Here is a 21,855-nt window from a genome sequence, read left to right as displayed (position 1 = left end):
ATTCTAATCTTGACAAAAGGCATATCGTTGGAAAGGTCTGAAAGGTTCCATATTTGGCGACTGTTTTGTGATAGAAGTGATATTGCGCCAGAAATGTATTCATTTGTGACAGAAGAACGCATAAAAAAAATTCAGTGGAACGTGGGTGTCACTCGGTGGATATTTTTGGTATAGCGCCTAAACAGAATATCATAGGAACATCAATTTTTGTGACATCAACTTCAAATTTGGAACACAATTTGGTTAGACATATGGCTTTCATCTTATAGCAATTTTAGAGTAAATATTATTTCATAATATATATATATATATATATATATATATATATATATATATAGTATAAAATAAAAAAATGTTTAAGTACATTTTTGTGTAATTTTATAATTCCGTTATGTTCTATTGGTGTTTCACCAGCCTGTCTAAATACCTGTGCTGTCTAGCTGGCCTTCATCTTCTCACTGATCTTCAACAGATCACTGTAACTGTGTGATGTCCCTTCCTGCTTCAAATGCTCCACAATCATCCCCATCCCAAAAAACCCAGAAATCACTGAACTTAATGACTACAGACCTGTTGCCCTAACATCTGTGGTCATGAAGTCATTTGAGAGACTGTTGTTGGCCCACCTGAAGGACATCACTGGAACTTTGCTGATGTAACCAGTCCTACTTGACTCACTCCGAGCGGGATTCGAACCGGCATGGGAGGTGGGTGCGCTAACAAGGATGCTAAAAACTGCAGCCACTAGTGTGCCTCTTGAGGCCAGGAGACTGCGTTTTACACACACAGCTCTTACTAGCCTACGTCCACTACACTCACCCCCCTAAATCTCACTCCCATCTGGGTCACGGCACCAAATGTAACTGGTCCTACTTGACCCACTCCGAGCGGGATTTGAATTGGCGTGGGAGGCGGGTGCGCTAACAAGTACACTAAAGACCGCAGCCTCTAGCATCAGTTGTTAGCGCCTCTTGAGGCCAGGGCAGTGAGGTTTACATGCACAGCTCTTACTGGCCCACATCCGTACACTTACCCCCCTAAACCTCACTCCATCAGGGTCACGGCACCAAATGTAACCAGACCTACTCGACCCGATCTAAGCAGGATTTGAACTGGCAACTCCAATGAGGGAGGCGGGCGCGCTAACAAGGACTCTAAAGACCACAGTCGCTGGCAGTAGTTGTTAGCACACCTCTTGAGGCCAGGGCAGTGAGGTTTAAATGCACAGCTCTTTCTGGCCCACGTTCGTACACTCACCCCCCTAAATCTCACTCCCAGCAGGGTCACGGCACCAAATGTAACCGGACCTACTTGACCTGATTCAAGCAGGATTTGATCCGGCGTTTCCAGTGTGGGAGGCAGGTGCGTTAACAAGGATGCTAAAGGCCGCAGCCAATAACATAAGTTGTTAGAGCACCTCTTGAGGTCAGGGGACTGAGGTTTACATGCACAGCTCTTACTGGCCTACGTCCACTACACTCACCCCCCTAAACCTCACTCCCATCCGTGAACCGGCGTGGGAGGTGGGTGCGCTAACAAGGATGCTAAAGACCACAGCCACTAACATAAGTTGTTAGCACGCCTCTTGAGGCCTTGTGAGGTTTACATGCACAGCTCTTACTGGCCTACGTCTGTTACACTCATCACCCTAAACCTCACTCCCATCCGCGAACCGGTGTGGGAGGCGGGTGCGCTAACAAGGATGCTAAAGACTGCAGCCACTAACATAACTTGTTAGAGCACCTCTTGAGGCCAGGGCAGTGAGGTTTACATGCACAGCTCTTACTGGCCTACGTCTGTTACACTCACCCCCCTTAACCTGACTCCCATCCGTGAACCGGCGTGGGAGGCGGGTGCGCTAACAATGATGCTAAAGACCGCAGCCACTAACATAAGTTGTTAGCACGCCTCTTGAGGCCTTGTGAGGTTTACATGCACAGCTCTTACTGGCCTACGTCTGTTACACTCATCACCCTAAACCTCACTCCCATCCGCGAACCGGTGTGGGAGGCGGGTGCGCTAACAATGATGCTAAAGACCACAGCCACTAACATAAGTTGTTAGCACGCCTCTTGAGGCCTTGTGAGGTTTACATGCACAGCTCTTACTGGCCTACGTCTGTTACACTCATCACCCTAAACCTCACTCCCATCCGCGAACCGGTGTGGGAGGCGGGTGCACTAACAAGGATGCTAAAGACCGCAGCCACTAACATAACTTGTTAGAGCACCTCTTGAGGCCAGGGCAGTGAGGTTTACATGCACAGCTCTTACTGGCCTACGTCTGTTACACTCATTCCCCTAAACCTCACTCCCATCCGTGAACCGGCGTGGGAGGCGGGTGCGCTAACAAGGATGCTAAAGACCGCAGCCACTAACATAAGTTGTTAGCACGCCTCTTGAAGCCAGGGGCCGGTTGCATAAACTGCTAAGACTAGTCTTACAAGTTAGTCATCACATTTTTTTCTTTAAGACTGTTCATAAATGTTTTAAGTCAAGTACATAAAAACGTAGAATGGTATAATTTGAAACCAAAAAGTAACACTGATTGCCAATGACTAATCACTAGTTGGTCATACTAGTACTTAAGACACAGTCTTAACATATTGGCTATGTTTATGCAAATGGGAGCAGGGCAGTGAGGTTTACATGCACAGCTCTTACTGGCCTACGTCCACTACCCCCCCCCAAAACCTCACTCCCATCCGGGTCACGGCACCAAATGTGACCGGTCCTACTCGACCCACTCCAAGCGGGATTCGAACCGTCGTCTTCGGCGTGGCGCGCTAACAGGACACTAAAGACCAAAGCCGCTAGCATTATTATATTATTCATGTATCTTTATATCAAACATACTTGGCAATAAATCTATTTCTGATTCTGTTGTTTTTGAACTGATTATTTTTGTAAACTAAAATATATGTTAATGTGATTTCTATTGAAATGTCTTTGTAAAGATGAAGTTGCAATTTAGTAGCCTTTTATTTCATTAATATTAAATTATCTGCAAGAACGTTTTTTAAATATATTTTTAAGGTTTGTTAGTACACTAAGTGTACATTCAATAGCCTATTGCACTTCTTTTTCACAAGGGTGAACATATGTACAATTTATTTCTTCTGCAGCAAACAAAAGATGAGTTGAAGAATGTTCCAGCTGTTTTTTTTTATAGTCTCCACGAGTTTCAAGCTTTATTAATTTTAAAATGTCATGGCTAAAACGTAGCTACACATTCTTTTACATTTGTTTGCTAATTTGATCATGTGAATTCGGAAACTGACTTTCAAAAATAAACCTAATGAGTCTAGCCTACATGTAGCCTACAAATAAAGATATTATTATAGTTTATTCCATTCAACTTCATCTTTATGTAGGTGTATAGAGATTTGTTTCCAGCTCTAATGAAGTTAGCAGCGCCACTGACTGACTGACTGACCGACCGACCACCTGCAGGTTTGAGCGGCAATGTCGTTTTTCAACGTCGAAAACTTTCATTTTGACAGCAGCTCCCATCAAATGCAATCCACCTCGCGACAGATTATCTGACTGTGTTATTTAAGGACAGACAGCAGATTGACCGACCTACTCACTGTGTATCTGACGCTGTGCTGCTGATATAGATGGCTCGTCTCCTGACCAGCACAAGATGAGCAGAGATGGACCAAAGCGGACAGGACAACATGAGACATTTATGAAAAGTTTCCCTGAAGAAGCCGTTCTCGCTCGGATCAGGAACAATGTCTGTGAACATCTCGAGCGGGAACAGCACACTTCAGCCCGCGCTTTTTACTCACAACGTTCCCGCGCTCATATTCGGCGTTTTGCTCATTATTGTGATCATTTGTGGAAATGTGCTCGTGTGCCTCAGTGTTTACAAGGAAAAAGCCCTGAAGACAACGACAAACTATTTCATTGTGAGTTTGGCTGTGGCAGATCTGCTGCTGGCAGTTTTGGTTTTACCCCTGTTTGTCTATGCAGAGGTAAGTGAAGCTTTTACGTGCAAATATTGCATATTTGATATAATGAGAAGTTCATTTTGTAATTTAGCCTACGTTTTGATGAAGTACTCAATGGTTCAGTGTTAATAGTGTTTTCTTTGGTAGGCTATTATTTTAGTAGTACACTGTGTACAATTTTATCAAAGTACTATAGTATTAACGAGTGAAAACTTAACTGTACCATGGTACCACCAGAACATTTTTGTCAGATTTCTGTTCAGTTTTTAAATATTGTAGTGTGAAAGGCTATTAATTATTAATTTAAGATGTGATAGCATTATAATAAATGATATATGTGTATGCACACACACACACACATACATTAAGTGTTGGGTAAGATTAGATTAGTTTATTGATTAGATAACTGTACTGATTACTCTCTGTTAAAAGTATTGCATTACTTATTACTAATTACTTTATAAATTACATATCAACCTCAACCAGTTGAACAATACAAGGATAGGCATGAAACTACTCTTTTAATTCTATCAAGTAAATAATATAAAATTACATAAATTATTTTTGAACTGACCAAAGTATTTCAAGATAGAGGGTTACATTAAAAACATACAATTTAACATCAGACGTTAAATTTTGATTGTCAGTATTTAATGCAATTACATCCAACATAACTGTAATTAAATTACAGTAATTAATGGTTTAGTAATGCATTACACACACACACACACACACACACACACATATATAACATGATATATATATATATATATATATATATATATATATATATATATATATATATATATATAACATGACACTCTGGACCACAAAACCAGTCATAAGGGTCAATTTTTGGAAATTGAGAGTGCAAAAAAAAAAATATTGAGAAAATCACCTTTAAAGTTGTCCAAATGAAGCCCTTAGCAGTGCATATCTACTCAAAAAATTTTTTTTTGATATATTTACGTTAGGAAATTTACAAAATATCTTCATGGAACATGATCTTTAATTAATTTCCTGGCATATGGCATAAAAGCAAAATCAATAATTTTGACCCATACAATTTATTGTTGGCTATTGCTACAAATATACTCGTGCTACTTATGACTGGTTTTGTGGTCCAGAGTCATATATATATATATATATATATATATATATATATATATATATATATATATATGTGTGTGTGTGTGTGTGTGTGTGTATATATTGTAAAGAGTTACTACATAGGCTCCTAGATAACTCCCTCTTTGAATGTCTTTCTCAGGCAGTTTAAGGTCACTTATCTTGTTATCCTCAAATTGCCACCATGTTAAATCGGTCAAGATCTTGCCTCGTTAGGCTCATTAGATTAGTTTGACTCATTTAGAGAATCAAGGGCAGTCCGAATCTCATCTGTCTTGATAAAGTTGCTTACCCATTTGAAATGAATTGTAGTAATGAAGCTGTAAGGAAGTGTGCAGTTTCTTCCTTTTATGCTAAATGCTCATTAATACTCGTTTTGACATAATAAATCTGTCTTTCCAGTTTCAAGGTGGTGTCTGGTCATTGGATGTGGCTCTTTGCGATGGACTAATGACCATGGATGTAATGCTCTGTACAGCGTCTATATTCAACCTCTGTGCAATCAGTGTGGACAGGTTTGAATTTCACATAATATTGACCCTGATATATTGCATAGCATTGCTTTTCCAGAGGAAAGAGAGAGAAGTTGCTTTGGAAGCCCTGAGGCATTTTTGCAAGAAAGAATGCGAACTGCATAATCAGTTTTTAGCATATTATTTTGACCTAATCAGGGTTGCAGAAAGAGGTCATGCTGGTTTTGAACTTCATTCTTATTGTGCGCAAGACCATGTTCCAGCAAATCAGTGGCAAACACAGAGTGTATTTTGAGTGACTTTATTAAAGAAAGTTGAGGTTAGCAATATTCCCTAAACCAGTGATTGTCAACTGGTGAGTCGTGACCCAAAAATGCACCACAGGTCTGATCTGATAGCAGATATTATGCATATAATAAAATGCATGTGATCTAATTGTACACAGGATAACAGAACAAATAGGCTTAACATCTTTTGTTGTTGATGTGTGTCTAGTGTCGGCACAAATTCATCGGCTACATAGCCAAATTAGGCAGATGCCTAGGACTGGGTGCGTGACATGCCCTCATCAAGTCCATGAGCAAAACTATGCAAAAAGTCAAAGAAAATATGACCCAGACTAATTTAAATATGGGTTCAGTTTCGAATTAACATGATTTCCTGGCAACCACAATATGTTTCGTACAGTGAATTATTGGCTATCGAGCAACCACCAAAATTCAAGATATATTTAGTAACCAAACACTCCAACCATAAAAACAATGTGAAACTAAAACAGTAGATTGTCCTTTTCAGCTTGTCATGTTAATAGTTGTGCATATTGTTGGGCCATTGAAGCACATGGTAACATTAATAAATTATTACCAGCTTGATTTAAAGGACACTTTTGTTTACTTATCTTCAGTCTAAAAAGTCATTCAGTGGACTAAATGCATGGTTGCAAGTTAAAAATTCTCATTTATTTATTTATTTATTAAACCTTTTAAGTTGCAAAAAATATTTTGTGGTGTTCGGTTGACAATAATGTGTTACATCAACTTAATATTGTGTGCAATTTAATTGGTTTTTAGTTATTTGTAAGTTGTAGTAACTTGATGAAATTGTCATGATAACTTTGGAAAGTGGATTTTTAGTTCCCAGCTTACTTTACATAGGAATGGATGAGGAGAATAAATGTGAAATGATGTTATTTTATTTGTTTGTCAGTGAAGGGAAAGACCTTTTAGTGTTGTTTGACATTAAGGGTGTGTTCACACTTGTATTTCGGTTCTCTTGGTTTTTTTGGTCTGGACCAAAAAAAAATAATTTATACATTTAGTCCTGGTTCACTTAGTGTTCACACTATCATTTTAACCTAACGGGAGAAAAAAAGTCTTTTACGACATATATTTTGTGACCTTGTGACATCACGTCCTGTTTTTGGTTCGTTTAGATGTCTTTGGTCCGTGTTGCATTCATATTTCAGTCAAACTGCACCAGAGTTTGCTTAGAAGTGGACCGAGACCCATCTTTTCAGGGGTTTCGGTCCGCTTGTGTGTTGCACACCAGGGTTCAGATGGCAGCGTTCACACTTATTGAAATGAACCGCACTAACAGAGCAATCGCACCAGAGTTTGTTCTAATCAAACCAAACCTAAGTGTGAACACACCCTTGAAAGTGTGACTACATGAAGGTAAACACTACATTGATTCTATAAGCAATGACTGAGCTAATGCTAGTGACAAGTAATATCTTACTTGTTCATTAAATTTACATGTATTATAAGTTAACATGTGCTATGATAGCAGTGGATTTGAACTGAAATAGATATTAATTGGTTCCAGAGCTACAACTCAATTTTTTGAGTAATCAACATAAAAATATGTTAATGTTACAAATGATTAAGTTCCTCTAACTCGATGTAGTTTGTTTGAAGTGCATAATTTCATTCAAAGCTGTCTTAACTCAAAAAGATTGATGCAAACTGTTGCATTAATTTTTTTTGTGGAGCCAACACATTATTTTTAACAGTGTGTGTCTTAAAGGGGACCTATTATGCAAAATTCACTTTTATAAGGTGTATGAACACAGGTGTGTGTCCACAGTGTGTGTAAACAACCAGCCTACAATGGTAAAAATTCATTTTTGTTTTATAATCCTCATAAATCATAAACAGTCTCTCCAAATGAGCTGTTCCAGATTGGGGGAAGCACCGCCCACGACTGATGACGATCTGCCCTATTAGCTTAGCTCCTCCCCTGAGTGAGCGGTACACAGTCCGCCATTTTATGCATTTAACAGCAGCATTCAAGTAAGAAATATATTCTTATTAAAGCTTCTAAAGTTATTTCATCAAGAACAGTCAGTGATTTTTGTTTCTCTTTTGTTGTTTGATTCATATTAACAACATATACAGCAGGTACTGGATATGTCACTTTAATACACAGATCTAATATACACATGCGATTTCTTTCCCTGCTGTTTACGTTCACAGACATAACCGACTGTGTTTGCGAACTGTTTTTGGCATAACCTTGTGTGTATTTGACAGTTTAAGTGCAATACGACGTGTAAGAGAACTTAGTTTGATACTCACAGGATGCATTATCTGACAGCCAGCTTTCTGTGCGTGTGCTTCAGATGTGTGCGCTCAGAAAACCAGAAGTTTAAACTGTTTAAACACATGCATATAATTAACTTTCATGATGACGAAGAACTGCGATGTCACATGAGCGGGCTGCTGAGATGATAATCAAAACCAAACAGATGCTTTGTTCGTTTTTGGCAGAGTATCCGAGGCACGAGTTGTACAGGCTCCGCCCTCTTCTGGAAAGCGGGGGTGGGGAGCAGCAGCTCATTTGCATTTAAAGACGCATGCACGAAAACAGCCTGTTTTTCCTTCCACTCAAAAATGGGCATTTACAACACGGTATAATAAATGATCTGTAAGGTATTTTGAGCTGAAACTTCACAGACACATTCTGTGGACACCAGAGACTTAATATTACATCTTGTGAAAAGAGGCATAATAAGTCCCCTTTAAAGCAAAACCAGTTGAGAACCACTGTCTACAACGTTTGCTTTGTTGTGATCATGGCACTTATAAGTCTTTACTTCTCTGTATCCAGATGGTAAAGTTGAATATGCATCCTGTTAACAGGTTTATAGCAGTGTCCATACCTCTTAACTACAACAGAAAGCATGTCGACCATCGGCAAATGATCTTACTCTCTGCCACGTGGCTGTTGGCGCTGGCTGTGGCTTCTCCTGTCATCTTCGGAATAAACAATGTTCCTCAAAGAGACCCCACAGAATGCAAACTGGAAGACAACAATTACGTGGTATATTCGTCCGTCTGCTCCTTTTTCATCCCGTGCCCCATCATGCTCCTACTGTACTTCGGGATGTTCTATGGCTTGCGCAAGTGGGAAGAAGCACGCAAAGCCAAACTGAGGAACAGTATTCAGGCTTGTCGCAGTTTACAGCATGCTGCGGTGGCTGCCGCCCTCCCGCCACTGGGGGCGCTGCCTGCATCTCTGCCCCGGGTCATTGAGAGGGACTTGGCCCAGTCCGGTCTTGAGGAGCTTGATGACTTCACACGGCCCGTCTGCCCCTTCCCACCGGAGTATAAAAACAGCCCCATTCAAACCGTGGCCTACACTGACATTAAGTACGGCCAGCCAACTCAGAGAAAGAAGAGGGCTAAGATCAATGGAAGGGAGAGAAAGGCCATGAGGGTTTTACCTGTTGTTGTGGGTAAGTGTTGAAATAACTAGAATGTTGCTGAATATTTGTTTTGTTGGAGTTGAAAGTACTTTATATATAATTCATGTGATGTGAGCAGAATGAAAGAAGACTTAATAAATGCTCCTGAGCTTTTATCAAAAAAGGCCTAATTAGTATGTGAATGTAGTTATAAACTTCTAAACTTTGCATGAAATTGCCACAGAATTGAATTTCCCTGAACCGCACAGATAAAATTAACTACAGGCAAATCCCTCTATCCAATTATGATGTCATGGTTCACCTGGTGCCTTAACCTAATTTCTGAGCCAACATTCACTAACACAGAGACGTACAGCAATGAATTGTGTTTTACAAATCTTTCTTCATTCTTATTATTGTTGTTGTTGTTGTTGTTGAAAACTGCATTAGTGCCCGCCCACTTTTTCAGCTGTACTGGTTCTGGAATTTTTTTTTCTTCTTTCATTTCTCCCATATGGGATTTAAAAAGTCTTTGTTAAAGCATTATAAGCCATAAACCAAGCCAACCAGCCACAAGGTGAATCACAACACTATAAACTTTGATCTGAAGCAAAAAAGTATTTGAAAACTGGAGAAAAAGACAAGACTGCATTTATGTTATACTAAATACACTTCAAATCTATTAACATATTTACTGACATATCGCTTTAGACTTACTGATATAAAAATTATAATTAAACTTTATTTGGAGTACTACTTGTGCACAATGCACATTTCTTAATATTAGGCCTAAAATGTGTTTTAATGTCACTATTAATAAGGATTGTGTGTTATTTGAATAAAATTGGTCTTTAAATGCAAGATATTTAAAGTGTGCCTAAAGAATACTTGCAATAGTTCCACTTTAGCACAATCAGATATACTTCAGTATATGTTTAGTTGAACCTCAGCACTACTTCTGCACAATTAAAGTACATTAAGTACAAAATTAGTTGTTCCAGCTTAGCAGACTTTAAGTATACCAGTTTAGTATAGCAAAAGTACAATTGCAGGGTATTTTTATTAAGTACATAATGTAAATATATTTTTAGTTCACTTAGCAGGAAATAAATGTATTTCAAATACATTTTAGTATATTTATTTTTCACTAGGGTATATATACTTGCGGTGGTAGCCGGGTGAAAAATCCTCCTATTACCCATGGCACAAAAATCGTCTACTACATGTGACAAACAAATAATGTGTGATTTTTAACTGTATTTTTATTTATTGAAATTAATTTTAATTACATAGCATATTACATTTAAGTACATACTAATATTATGCATTATTATGCATTGTAAATTATGCAAAATTACAGCATTTAAATGGTTCACCTTTTCGTATGTTCTCCTTGCTGTCATATAGTGTCTCTCTCAGTGAATGGGACACAGATTTTACTAGTAAAATTTATATAATGAATATTATGTGTCAAATAATTTTCTTAGTCTTTTCTTCCTGTGGGGGAGACTACAATAATTTACTATGAATTAAATGGAAATCAAATTAAATACAATTTATTGTGTAAACAAGCCCAAAAAACACCGGGACTCTTATTTTGAAATGTATGTACTATTGCAGGCTGATCCTTCAGATTCTTACAATCGTCTAAAACATTTTATATAAAGGCCATGAAGTAGACTTTGTAATAATTAATTAACTTGAGTTCATTAGCAATCGCTTGACATAAATCTGCGCTTTTCATTGATTGAGAATCACTTTGAAGCAGTCTGAGGCATTGTTGCACGAGCTTGTAGAACGTGCAACAGCGCCGCCTTGTGACTTTGCAACATGCAGCGCTCTTTGTGAAAACAGTTCTGACTCACACATAACGAGCAGGTACGAAACGACTAGTTATTCGATCGCGGATGGTTTCATTATCTTGCGCGGATATAAAAGTATAAGATGATAAAAATAATAAAAGCAAAAATGTGTCTCCAAATATACTTGGGCGGCCGTTATTATACGTGGGCGGCCCGCCCAAGTAAAGTCTATGTGTGGGAAGCACTGCAATATATTTCAAGTTTATTGCAAAATATATGAGTCAAAATCTGCTAAGGGGTAATTAAATTTAACAAATCATGTAAAAATTTATTATTTTTTATTGGAAAATATGACAACATTTTATCAAACTTTGATAATTGCCTTAATCTTTTAAACAACTGAGAAGATACTACATTTTATAAAAATTACCTGTCAAGTTCCTGAATCTTACATCAGCATATGAGAGTCAAATTGAACGACAGAGGGAGGGACACTCATTTAACAGTTCATCTATTGCCAAAATTATGAAAAAAAAAAAGATCTGACTGAAAATATGCAAATATGCAGGAATGTCGGAATCAGAATGCGTAGTTCGTGCATAAAAAATGTATGTCACAACATAACAACAACACGTGTTGAATGATGTCCACTAACCCGGTGCATTTTTTCAATTGTATTGGCATTTATTCTCTTTAGCATGCAGTGTAAAGTATTTCCCTGATCATTACGATTCAGTTTCCTAATAATTATTTATTTCTTAGCTAGCAAGTATTCAGTGAAGTGATTGATGCACACGAGTGTGTTTGGTCAATGTCTTCTAATATTCCAACCGACAGCCAGCTTCAGTTTTTGACGGAGGTGATAACATGAGTGAAGAGTGAACTGTATTTGATTTTTGGGTAATTATAAAACGTGCTGGAGATGCTCAAAATGCATTCATTATAGTACTTATTTTATGTTGTGTCTTATAAATTATGCTACTTGTCAAAAATGTCACAAATTTATTGACTTTTGAAAATTTTGAAAGATCTTTTGTTTTTTACCAGGAAATTTGCACAAAATTGTTTTATTGTCTCTTATAACTAAAATATTTTATTTAAACCCATGAAAATGCAATTTTTGTAAAAAAAAATTGTAAAAATCACTTTTTAGGCGGAGCTAAAGAGATCTTTGTGGTGACTCTGTTTGCTGGAATGTTCTGTACAGCATCATGGGTAATGTAGTTTTTCACCACAAATTCCACTTTTTAAACAAAATTATTTTAAGAATAAATTGAAATAATGCAGGCTGACAGCTTCAACAGAAGCAAATACCACCGATTAACAACCTCGTAGCTCACAGTAGGACTGTCTTTAAAGGTTTAAAAGTTATTGTTAAAATCAATTTCCCCATGTAGAAAATGAATGGAGTTTTTACTTCCGGAAGACTACTGTTGCACTCTATTCTGAATATTAAACCACAGCTGATTTCTATCAAGGCACAAGTATATTTTCTATTTCCATAATCCCATATATTATATAGCAAACATCCTTGAAATATAATGCTACATTAGTAGCATTATCTCATTTTTACTTGCTTAGAAGGCAACTTAAATGAAAAATCCGTCATGATTTACTCACTATGTTGCTCCAAACCCCATATGACATTCTTTTTCTGTTCTGCAGAACATATTTTGATGAATGTTAGCCAACATTGGACCCAGTTTACTTTAAAAACCCAGAGATTTTTCAAACTATCTTCTTTTGTGTTCCACAGAAGAAAGAAAGTCAAACAAGTTTGGAGTGACATAAACGTAAGTAAATAATGATGGAATTTTCATTTTTGGGTGAACTGTCCCTTTAAGTAAAAAGTGGTGCAACTTACCCCACTATATTTTCAGGACATCCTGAAATTTGTCATGTTTTGTTAAACAATATATCATATTCAGACAATGTAATAAGTTTTGTAAGGTATCCTTAAATGTGCTTTATGTGGTAACATCTTAATGAACAGTTTGAAGTCAAAAACGTTGACTGAATATGACCTGATCTCTGGTTACACCAACTGGTCAGAAATTACTCCTTAAAGTAACTAGTCATTTTCAATTTTTTCTGTGTACAGTAGAGGAATGTGGACTTTTTCACCTCCTCATGAGGTTAATTCATAGGGCCTAAAGCTAGTTGGGGAAAGAGATAACTTTTCCAAAGATGTAAACATTTCTTGCATCACAGAAACATCTTATTAAAGTTATGCAGATGAAACTTATTCTAACTCCATTACTGGGTATTTATAGAAATACCATTACTATACTTGAATAATTCAGCAGAGCAGAGGCCACTAGAGCAGCACATTACTATCTATAATATACATGAGGTTGATTTATATGTGTAGCTTTGACTCTCACGTTCTTCATAACATTTGATTTGACATAGTTTGGTTGCTTTCGCAAGAGATTCTTATGTCAGCATTGCGTAAAGCAGAATTAATGAGCGCGATTTTGCAGGTTTCTGGGTTATCCTAAGCTTTCCAGAGCTCTTAAAGTCATTCTTGAGTATTTTGAGCCTCGGCTGCTCATTTTTCTTGCTTTATGAGAACAGAAGCAGGAAGAAAGCCTGTTAACAGATCGTCGTCTAACACAGAAAATCATTTTGAATTCCTTCAATTTACAGTATTGGACTAGGCATTCCAGTGTGTTTAAAAGCAGAAATGTGCTTACTGAAAGCACTTATATTAAATTGGGAGTTTTATGTAAAGTCTGTGTTAACAGTTCTTATCGTGTGGTCATTGCAGGGCTTCTGGACTAGAAAAGGGATCGTGACAGAAACTTAAATGTTAATAAAACTTCACACTATCACACTAGTCTTGAGTAAAGTGTGTATTTTAGCATTTATTCCAGTGCAATGGCTTAGTCCATAAACTTGATTTAATGTAAGTGAAATGTTTTGCTGAGGAACTGGAATTCTTATAATGAAAAAACAACTTAATTAGCAAATCAACACTTTATTTAAGGTGTCTGTTTTACAGTGTAATTATACATTTGAGTACTGAGTAATAATAATAAACATGTACTTACTGTAGGGTTATGGTGTAGTTTAGGGTTAGTTGTAATTATGCAATTTATAGTAATTACCACACTGAAAAATAATTGGTGTAGGATTTACTTTGAAACAATTTTATTGTGAAACAATTTTCACAAATAATTACAAATAATAAAAAATATTTTCATGCTTTATTATCACAACATTTTTTCATTTCTTAAATCAACTTCAATAATTAATGTGGTTCAGAAAACATAATATTTTGAGTTTCTGTTGATTAAACCAGTCACCTTCATTGTATTAACTCAAATTTTTAATTTCAATGAACTCAATTTTAAGGTCACCAGTTAACTTACTTTTTTAAGTTAAACCAACAATTCTTTTTTTACAGTTATAGGAACACTTTGAAATAAACATGAAGTTTTGAAGTAGAAAGACTGAAACGGTATTTTCATGTAAATTGTATTTCAATAATCTTTATTTTATTTACAACTTAGAAAAATCAACAGACAAATATGTGATAAAGTTTTATTTTAGTTTTATTAGCTTTTATTTTTGTATTTTTAGTTGTCATGTTAACTTTAGTTTCATTTTTAATGGTGCTGTCAAATCAATTTAATAAAATTAAATTTAATAAATAAAATTTGTGTATATGTATATATTCAGTTTGTATATATATGCGTGTTTGTTTGTGTAAGTATATATATATATATATATATATATATATATATATATATACACACACATACATATTTACAAACTTTTATGTTAGATGCAATTAATTGGTTTAACAGCACAAATTTTGGTAATTTTAGTAATTTTGTTATGTGTCATTTTATTAGATTTTTATTAGATTAGAGGTTTAATATATTTTTATTTCAATTTTTTATTTTTCCAGTTCCAATGCTTCAACTTAAACTTGTTTCATTTTTTTTTTTTTTGCCAAGGCAGCATTTCTTATTTATTTAGTTTAGTTTAACCCGTCACTAGCGGGTGTCACCAACGTTGCAAGGAACACACGATGAAGATCAGGTATAACGTCTTTAATAATCCACTTAGAAGGCAATACAAACAAGATAAGTAAAATAAACAACCGCTGTGCGGAAATGTGACCAGACAATGAGTGAATAAGCACAGCAACTTAAATAGAAGGGCAAATGAGGGACAAACGCCAGTGATGATTAATGAATTACTATAGCAACTAAAAGCGTGGCAGGAAAACTGAACAAAGGAAGACATGTGACTAAAGAAAACAATTGAATGTCCATGAAAACTGATCAAAACTGTGACAGCGGGATGCTTAATGCTCTTTTTTCCCTCTATCACATATTTTATAAATCATCATAAATTAGGTATCATTTGAAACCTCTAAACCATTGTGAAATAATCCTTTTATTGGGCTCCTCCCCCTAGTGGTAGTTTCATGTTTCAAATTACAAAAATTACATCAAAATATAATCAAAACCTTTTCTAATCTTGACAAAACGCAGAAGGTCTGAGAGTCGAGGTTCCATATTCCGCAACTGTTTTGTGACAGAAGTGATATTATGACAATAATGTATTCATTTGTGGCAGGAAAATATATCAAAAGAATGTGCGCTCCACCTGGTGGCTGTTTTTGTAATAGCGCCTAAACAAGATCCCATAGGAACTTCAATTTTTGTGATATCAACTTCAAATTTGGAACACAACTTGGTTAGGCATGTGACTATTTTTATAGCAGTTTTAGAGTCTAAAATAAAATAATGTTTAGTAAAGTTCATTTTTCTTTACAGCAAATTTAAACTTGTATAACTTTTATTACACTCATTTTTTAAAATTATTTCACTTCAGCATTAATCTATCGAGTGTCTTCTTTCAAAAGCATTCATGAATTACAACCATTTTAAGTTTGAATATTGGATGCTCAAACAGGGGTGTTACAGTTAACAGGTTCAATATTTTATTTCAGCTTTATTTCAGTTAACAGAATTGTTTAATAGTTGTAGTTTTTAGTTAATGATAGTAACCCTGATGTGATGTGTGATTACACCTGCAGGCGTCTTCCTCTTCTGCTGGACGCCTTTCTTTGTAGTTCACACGACCCGAGCCCTGTGTGAGTCCTGTCACATCCCTCCAGAGCTGATGAGCACAGTGACATGGCTGGGGTACGTCAACAGTGCTCTGAACCCAATTATCTACACCGTCTTCAACACTGAATTCAGGAAGTTCTTCCGAGGATTTCTACCCCGCTGCTGCTGCTGACATTCATCAAGACATGATAATGCCATAATTTATGCTAAAGACATTTGTACTTATAAACTGAACTGAAACTGTTTTATTTTGTTGTTTTGCCAGTACTTTATTTGTTTGTGCCTACCATGTACTACATCCATATTATATATATATATATATATATATATATATATATAGTGGACTTATTTTCAGTACAACAAACATTCTCAGCGGTGCCTGGAACATTTGTGCATCATATTAAAATGTGCCATGCTCTGTTAAAATATGCCTCATGCAAATTAAGCTGATACAAAATATATAATGCATTGCATATTTTAGATCTGCGTGGTGTTATTGATCACAGGAAGATTTTTAATTGAAAGACCACAGTGTAGAAATTTTGTAATGCAGAAGCAGTACAGGCCCTCACGTGGCATTGCATATTTAGATACATTTGATTTTGGTGAATTTGTTCAAATATTCTGCTGTACAGCTTTAAGTTTGGATTTCATTCAATTACTATAAACCGAAATGTGTGATAAAACTGCTAGACTGAGGTTTGAAACGGGTTAAAACTTCTCTGTGAAGGTTCCAAAACATCATGAGAAAGTGTCTAATGAAGTTCCTTAAAAAGCCCCAGGGATTTTACCATACTTGGTTACTAGCCTTATTCTTTGAGCACATCATCTGTGCGCAGTGAAAAAAAGGATCAGACACCTGGGCAGAATTCCCACTTGTCTCTTTTTCTCCCTCGCTTATTGAATTATAAATAAAATGTCTGCATGATCAAGTGCAGTTTCTCATGTTTGCCTGACGCTGACATTTCTTAGAGAATTAAGAATCACCAAGACCATTCCTTTCCAACTATTCCAACTATCATTCCAGCTATCCAACCCTTATTGACCTGTATCTTGCAAAAATTGTACTTTTATTGAGTAAATGTGCATGTATAGATAATATAATAGCTAGACAGAAACTTGAGATTAATTGAGAGTCTATCAAAACCAGTTGAAGGTCACCCTGCACTTTTAAAAATAAAGGTTCCAAAAAAGGGTCTTAAAGCATGATGCCAAATGAGAACCGTTCTAAGTTCTAGGGTTCTTTAAGGCCGCGACACAAAAAGCCGACTGTGTTGTCGCCTCGCGGCAGCTGTGTCTGGGCTAAGGAGATGTGCTTGAACACTGCTAAGACTACAGGCATCTGTGTGTAAGGAAATAACTGTCTATATAAGCATATATCAATAGTCTATTTGTCATTCAAAAAGGGAAACCGAAACTGGGAATGCAGATATGCAAACAAAGCAGCGCTTGCTAATCATTTGCAATATAAACTAGAAAGTAAATTTCATTGGGACAAACTTTTACGTTGGCTTGACAAAGCCTTATCTGAAAGTTTGAGAGTTTTATAAGCTTCCTAGCATGTTTTAATATTGTTGGTAGCATGTCTTGACCTGCATCTAGCATTATTTTACAATTTGCTAACATGTTTCAGGTAGTTTCTTAGCATGAATTAACATGTTAGCATTAATTAACACATTGCTAGCATGTTTTAGCACATTGCTAACATGAATTAGCATGTTGCTGGGATGTTTTAACACATTGCTAGTATGTATTGGCATGTTCATTAACATGTTTTAACACTTTTTCGCATGAATTAGCATGTTGCTAGCATGAATTAGTATTTTTAACACATTGCTAACATGAATTAGCATTTTGCTAGCATGTTTTAACATGTTAGCATGAATTAACACATTGCTAGCATGTTTTAGCACATTTCTAACATGAATTAGCATGTTGCTGGGATGTTTTAACACATTGCTAGTATGTATTGGCATTTTTGTTAACATGTTTTAACACTTTTTCGCATGAATTAGCATGTTTTGCTAGCATTAATTAGTATTTTTAACACATTGCTAACATGAATTAACATGTTGCTAGCATGTTTTAACATTGATAACATGAGTTAGCATGTTGCTAGGATGTTTTAACACATTGTTAGTATGAATTGGCATTTTTGTTAACGTTTAACACTTTTTCGCATGAATTAGCATGTTGCTAGCATGAATTAGCATTTTTAACACATTGCTAACATGAATTAGCATGTCGCTAGCATGTTTTAACATTGCTAGCATGTATTATCATTTTTAACACATTGCTAACATGAATTAGCATGTTGCTAGGATGTTTTAACACATTGCTAGTATGAATTGGCATTTTTATTAACGTTTTAACACTTTTTCGCATGAATTAGCATGTTGCTAGCATGAATTAGTATTTTTAACATTGCTAACATGAATTAGCATGTTTTGCTAGCATGTTTTAACATTGATAACATGAATTACCATGTTGCTAGGATGTTTTAACACATTGTTAGTATGAATTGGCATTGTTTGTTAACATGTTTTAACACTTTTCCGCATTTTGCTACCATTAATTAGCATTTTTAACACATTGCTAACATTAATTAGCATGTGTTGCTAGCATGTTTTAACATTGCTAGCATGAATTAACATTTTTAACACATTGCTAACATGAATTAGCATGTTGCTAGGATGTTTTAACTAGGGCTGACCGATATATCGCATGCGATTGTCACGCGTATTTCGCGTGACAGAGCCGTAGATCACTGACAAGCCACGCAATATCGCGTTCATATCGCAGATGAATCGACTTCGATAATGAACGCGATATTGCGTGGCTTGTCAGTGATCTACGGCTCTGTCTATTAAATGCCGCTCCGTTTGAAAGCAGGTGATGGCGATTTAGCGGTAATCAGGGAACCGGCTTTACTGACGAAATGCGCGTGACAATCGCATGCGATATATCGGTCAGCCCTAGTTTTAACACATTGTTAGTATGAATTAGCATGTTGCTACCATAAATTAGCATTTTTAACACATTGCTAACATGAATTAGCATGTTGCTAGCATGTTTTAATATTGCTAGCCTGAATTAGCATTTTAACACATTGCTAACATGAATTAGTATGTTTTAAGATGTTGCTAGCATGTTTTATCTCATTGTGATCACAAATTAACGTTGCTAACATGTTTTAGCACATTGCTAGCATGAATTTGCACGTTGTTAGCATGTTTAAGCTAGTTGCTAGGCTTTGCTAGTGATAGATATTTGGTGGATGAAGCTTAAATACTCTATGAGAGTTATTGTATAAAAGTTTTGACCACCTCAATGAAAGTGTATGGGACTTTTTATAGTTTTGATCGTCCGTTCAACGAAAATCGTAAGCCCAATCGTTGGCTTGGTGTGTCACGGCCCTTAGAAAACCATCTGTGTACTTGTGCTATGTTCTTGTTGCGCTTACACAGCTTTAACCAGCAGATGTTCTCTGCATGCTAAGTTTTGAGTGAATTTTAGCTAGTGTAATCGAGCTAATCTACACAACACCTAGGGCCCTATCATACACCCGGTGCAATGCGGCACCAGGTGCGACGCAAATGTTTTATGCTAGTTTCATCCCGACGCAGTAATCATTTTCACGTCCTGCACCCACGTTGTTTAAATAGCAAATGCACTCACACCCATCTGTGCACCCATGGGCATGCTGGTCTGAAAACGAGATGTATTCAGATGCATTGTTGGTGTGTTGCTATTTTGAGGCAACTGAAAACGACTGCGCCATTAGTCTAAAGTCAATGACAGTATTTTTTTGTTATTTAAAGAGCGTGTCAGTAATATGCACCTATAGGCGGGCACAACGCACAAAGGATTACAATGTAAAAGATTATTATTGTGTACATAAAGATAAAAATGCCTACATGTCATAATGGATAGTCATTGCATGTATCAGAATTATCTATTTGCAGTAATGCCGAATGAAATTGGCTAATTATTTGACCAATCATGGCAATACACACATGTATTTAAACTGACTCGTCAGGTTGGGAGTGTCTATATTCCACCATGTAAATAGCAATCCGCTATGGCACAAGCGCACCTGGCTTTTAAAGGGAATGGGAGATGAGACTCTGATTGGTTTATTGCACGTTATGCCCAAAACACACCCATGACTCATTAAGAGACTACGTACAACCCTTTTGGACCATGCGGCTGGTGCGCAACCATTTTGGCGCATTTATCCATTTTCTTTAAAGTATCCTTAAAGGGATAGTTTACCCAAAAATGAAAATAATGTCATTTATTACTCACCCTCATGTTGTTCCACACCCGTAAGACCTTCGTTCATCATGTGATTTTGGCACTCCGAACAGCTGATTTGACACGCTGATTCATTACGCTCCGAAGCTTCCTGAAGCAGTGTTTTGAAATCGGCCATCACTAATTAAGTCGTTATTTTGTCTTTTTTGGTGCACCAAAAATATTAGTACCTTTTTTTAGTACCTTTATGGATCTTGAGAGAGGAAATGTCATTGCTGGCATTTTAAATGCTTGAGCCCTTAAATTAGAATGGATTCCCAATGATATTGTTCCTCTGTATCATTATCGTTATAGTTGTGGTGTGGACTCTGCTATTCATTTATATTTAGAATGATTTTTAGAACTATATATTTTATAGAACTTTGTAGATATCGTCATCGTACTTGGTGTGAACAGGTCTTTAACGGACCTATTGTATGTCCCCATTGGTGCGTCCAAAATACTGCTTGACTTCTGTTTAACCTCTAGAGATTCTGTCATTAGACATCTTGTATTGTCAGATAATTGAGGGCAGTGTTTTGCTTCAGACCTTGTATAGTACCGAGCAACAGACTAGCCAGCAGGCCAAACTGAATTAGACAGTGTTTGTCACTTGGCATGCTCAGACACTGACACAATGAACCGAGCCGTTCACCTTCTCAACAGACAAAACAGACAATGAGTCCTCGGCTTCTGAAAAAGTCATTATCAGCCTGCAACTATTTTCCTCATTGTGTGTCAATTTATGGCCGTGTATGAATGCGACAAGCACAGAGCTTTTCTTTTTCTTTCAATCGAAAAATGTCAAAACTGTCATTCAAGGCGTTGCATGTCAAACCAAAGCCAGACAGTGAATTGCTATTTTTCACTGCAGAAATGACACATCTATATGTACGCAGGGCCAGTAACTTAAGGTGTGGTATTGAGATAAAGTAAATCAACATCAAGAATGGTTACAATACTGGAAAATGTACAGGGCCAAATGTTTAGAAAAGTATGCGAGTACACTGAACATTATTTGGACACTTAAAGGTACCCAAGAATGCTTTTTCACAAGATGTAATATAAGTCTAAGGTGTCTCCTGAATGTGTCTGTGAAGTTTCAGCTCAAAATACCCCATAGATTTTTGTAATTAATTTTTTTAACTGCCTATTTTGGGGCATCATTAACTATACACTGATTTTTTCAGCGCGCCACCCCTTTAAATCGCGTGCTCCCTGCCACACGAGCTCTCGACTATATTACAGCGCATTTACAAAGTTCACACAGCTAATATAACCCTCAAATGGATCTTTACAAGATGTTTATCATGCATGCTGTGTGCATACATCGAATCATGTGAGTAAAGTATTTATTTTGATGTTTACGTTTGATTCTCTATGAGTTTGAGGCTGTGCTCTGTGGCTAACGGCTAATGCTACACTG

The 21,855-nt window shown here is 36.6% G+C and overlaps 1 protein-coding gene across 3 annotated transcripts; it reads left to right on the top strand.

Annotated features, from left to right (window-relative positions):
• Positions 1 to 3,226: 3,226 nt before the first annotated feature.
• On the top strand, positions 3,227 to 16,608 carry drd4b (dopamine receptor D4b). 3 transcript variants are annotated; one of them, XM_048186328.1, is made up of 6 exons: positions 3,227 to 3,979; positions 5,486 to 5,598; positions 8,697 to 9,292; positions 12,197 to 12,258; positions 12,800 to 12,836; positions 16,100 to 16,236. In XM_048186328.1, the coding sequence occupies exons 1-5, from the start codon at positions 3,737 to 3,739 to the stop codon at positions 12,827 to 12,829; spliced, it is 1,044 nt and encodes a 347-aa protein (XP_048042285.1). In that variant the 5' UTR covers positions 3,227 to 3,736; the 3' UTR covers positions 12,830 to 12,836; positions 16,100 to 16,236. The 3 variants fall into 3 exon arrangements, with proteins under 3 accessions (XP_048042285.1, XP_048042286.1, XP_048042284.1); XM_048186329.1 differs by lacking the exon at positions 12,197 to 12,258 and having other exon boundaries at positions 3,229 to 3,979; XM_048186327.1 differs by lacking the exons at positions 12,197 to 12,258; positions 12,800 to 12,836 and having other exon boundaries at positions 3,239 to 3,979; positions 16,100 to 16,608.
• Positions 16,609 to 21,855: the final 5,247 nt, after the last annotated feature.

This window comes from Megalobrama amblycephala, linkage group LG3, assembly GCF_018812025.1.
Source record: "Megalobrama amblycephala isolate DHTTF-2021 linkage group LG3, ASM1881202v1, whole genome shotgun sequence".
NCBI lineage: Eukaryota > Metazoa > Chordata > Actinopteri > Cypriniformes > Xenocyprididae > Megalobrama > Megalobrama amblycephala.
The sequence above is the reverse complement of the archived record's forward strand: the minus strand, read 5'-3'. Positions and strand labels throughout refer to the sequence as shown.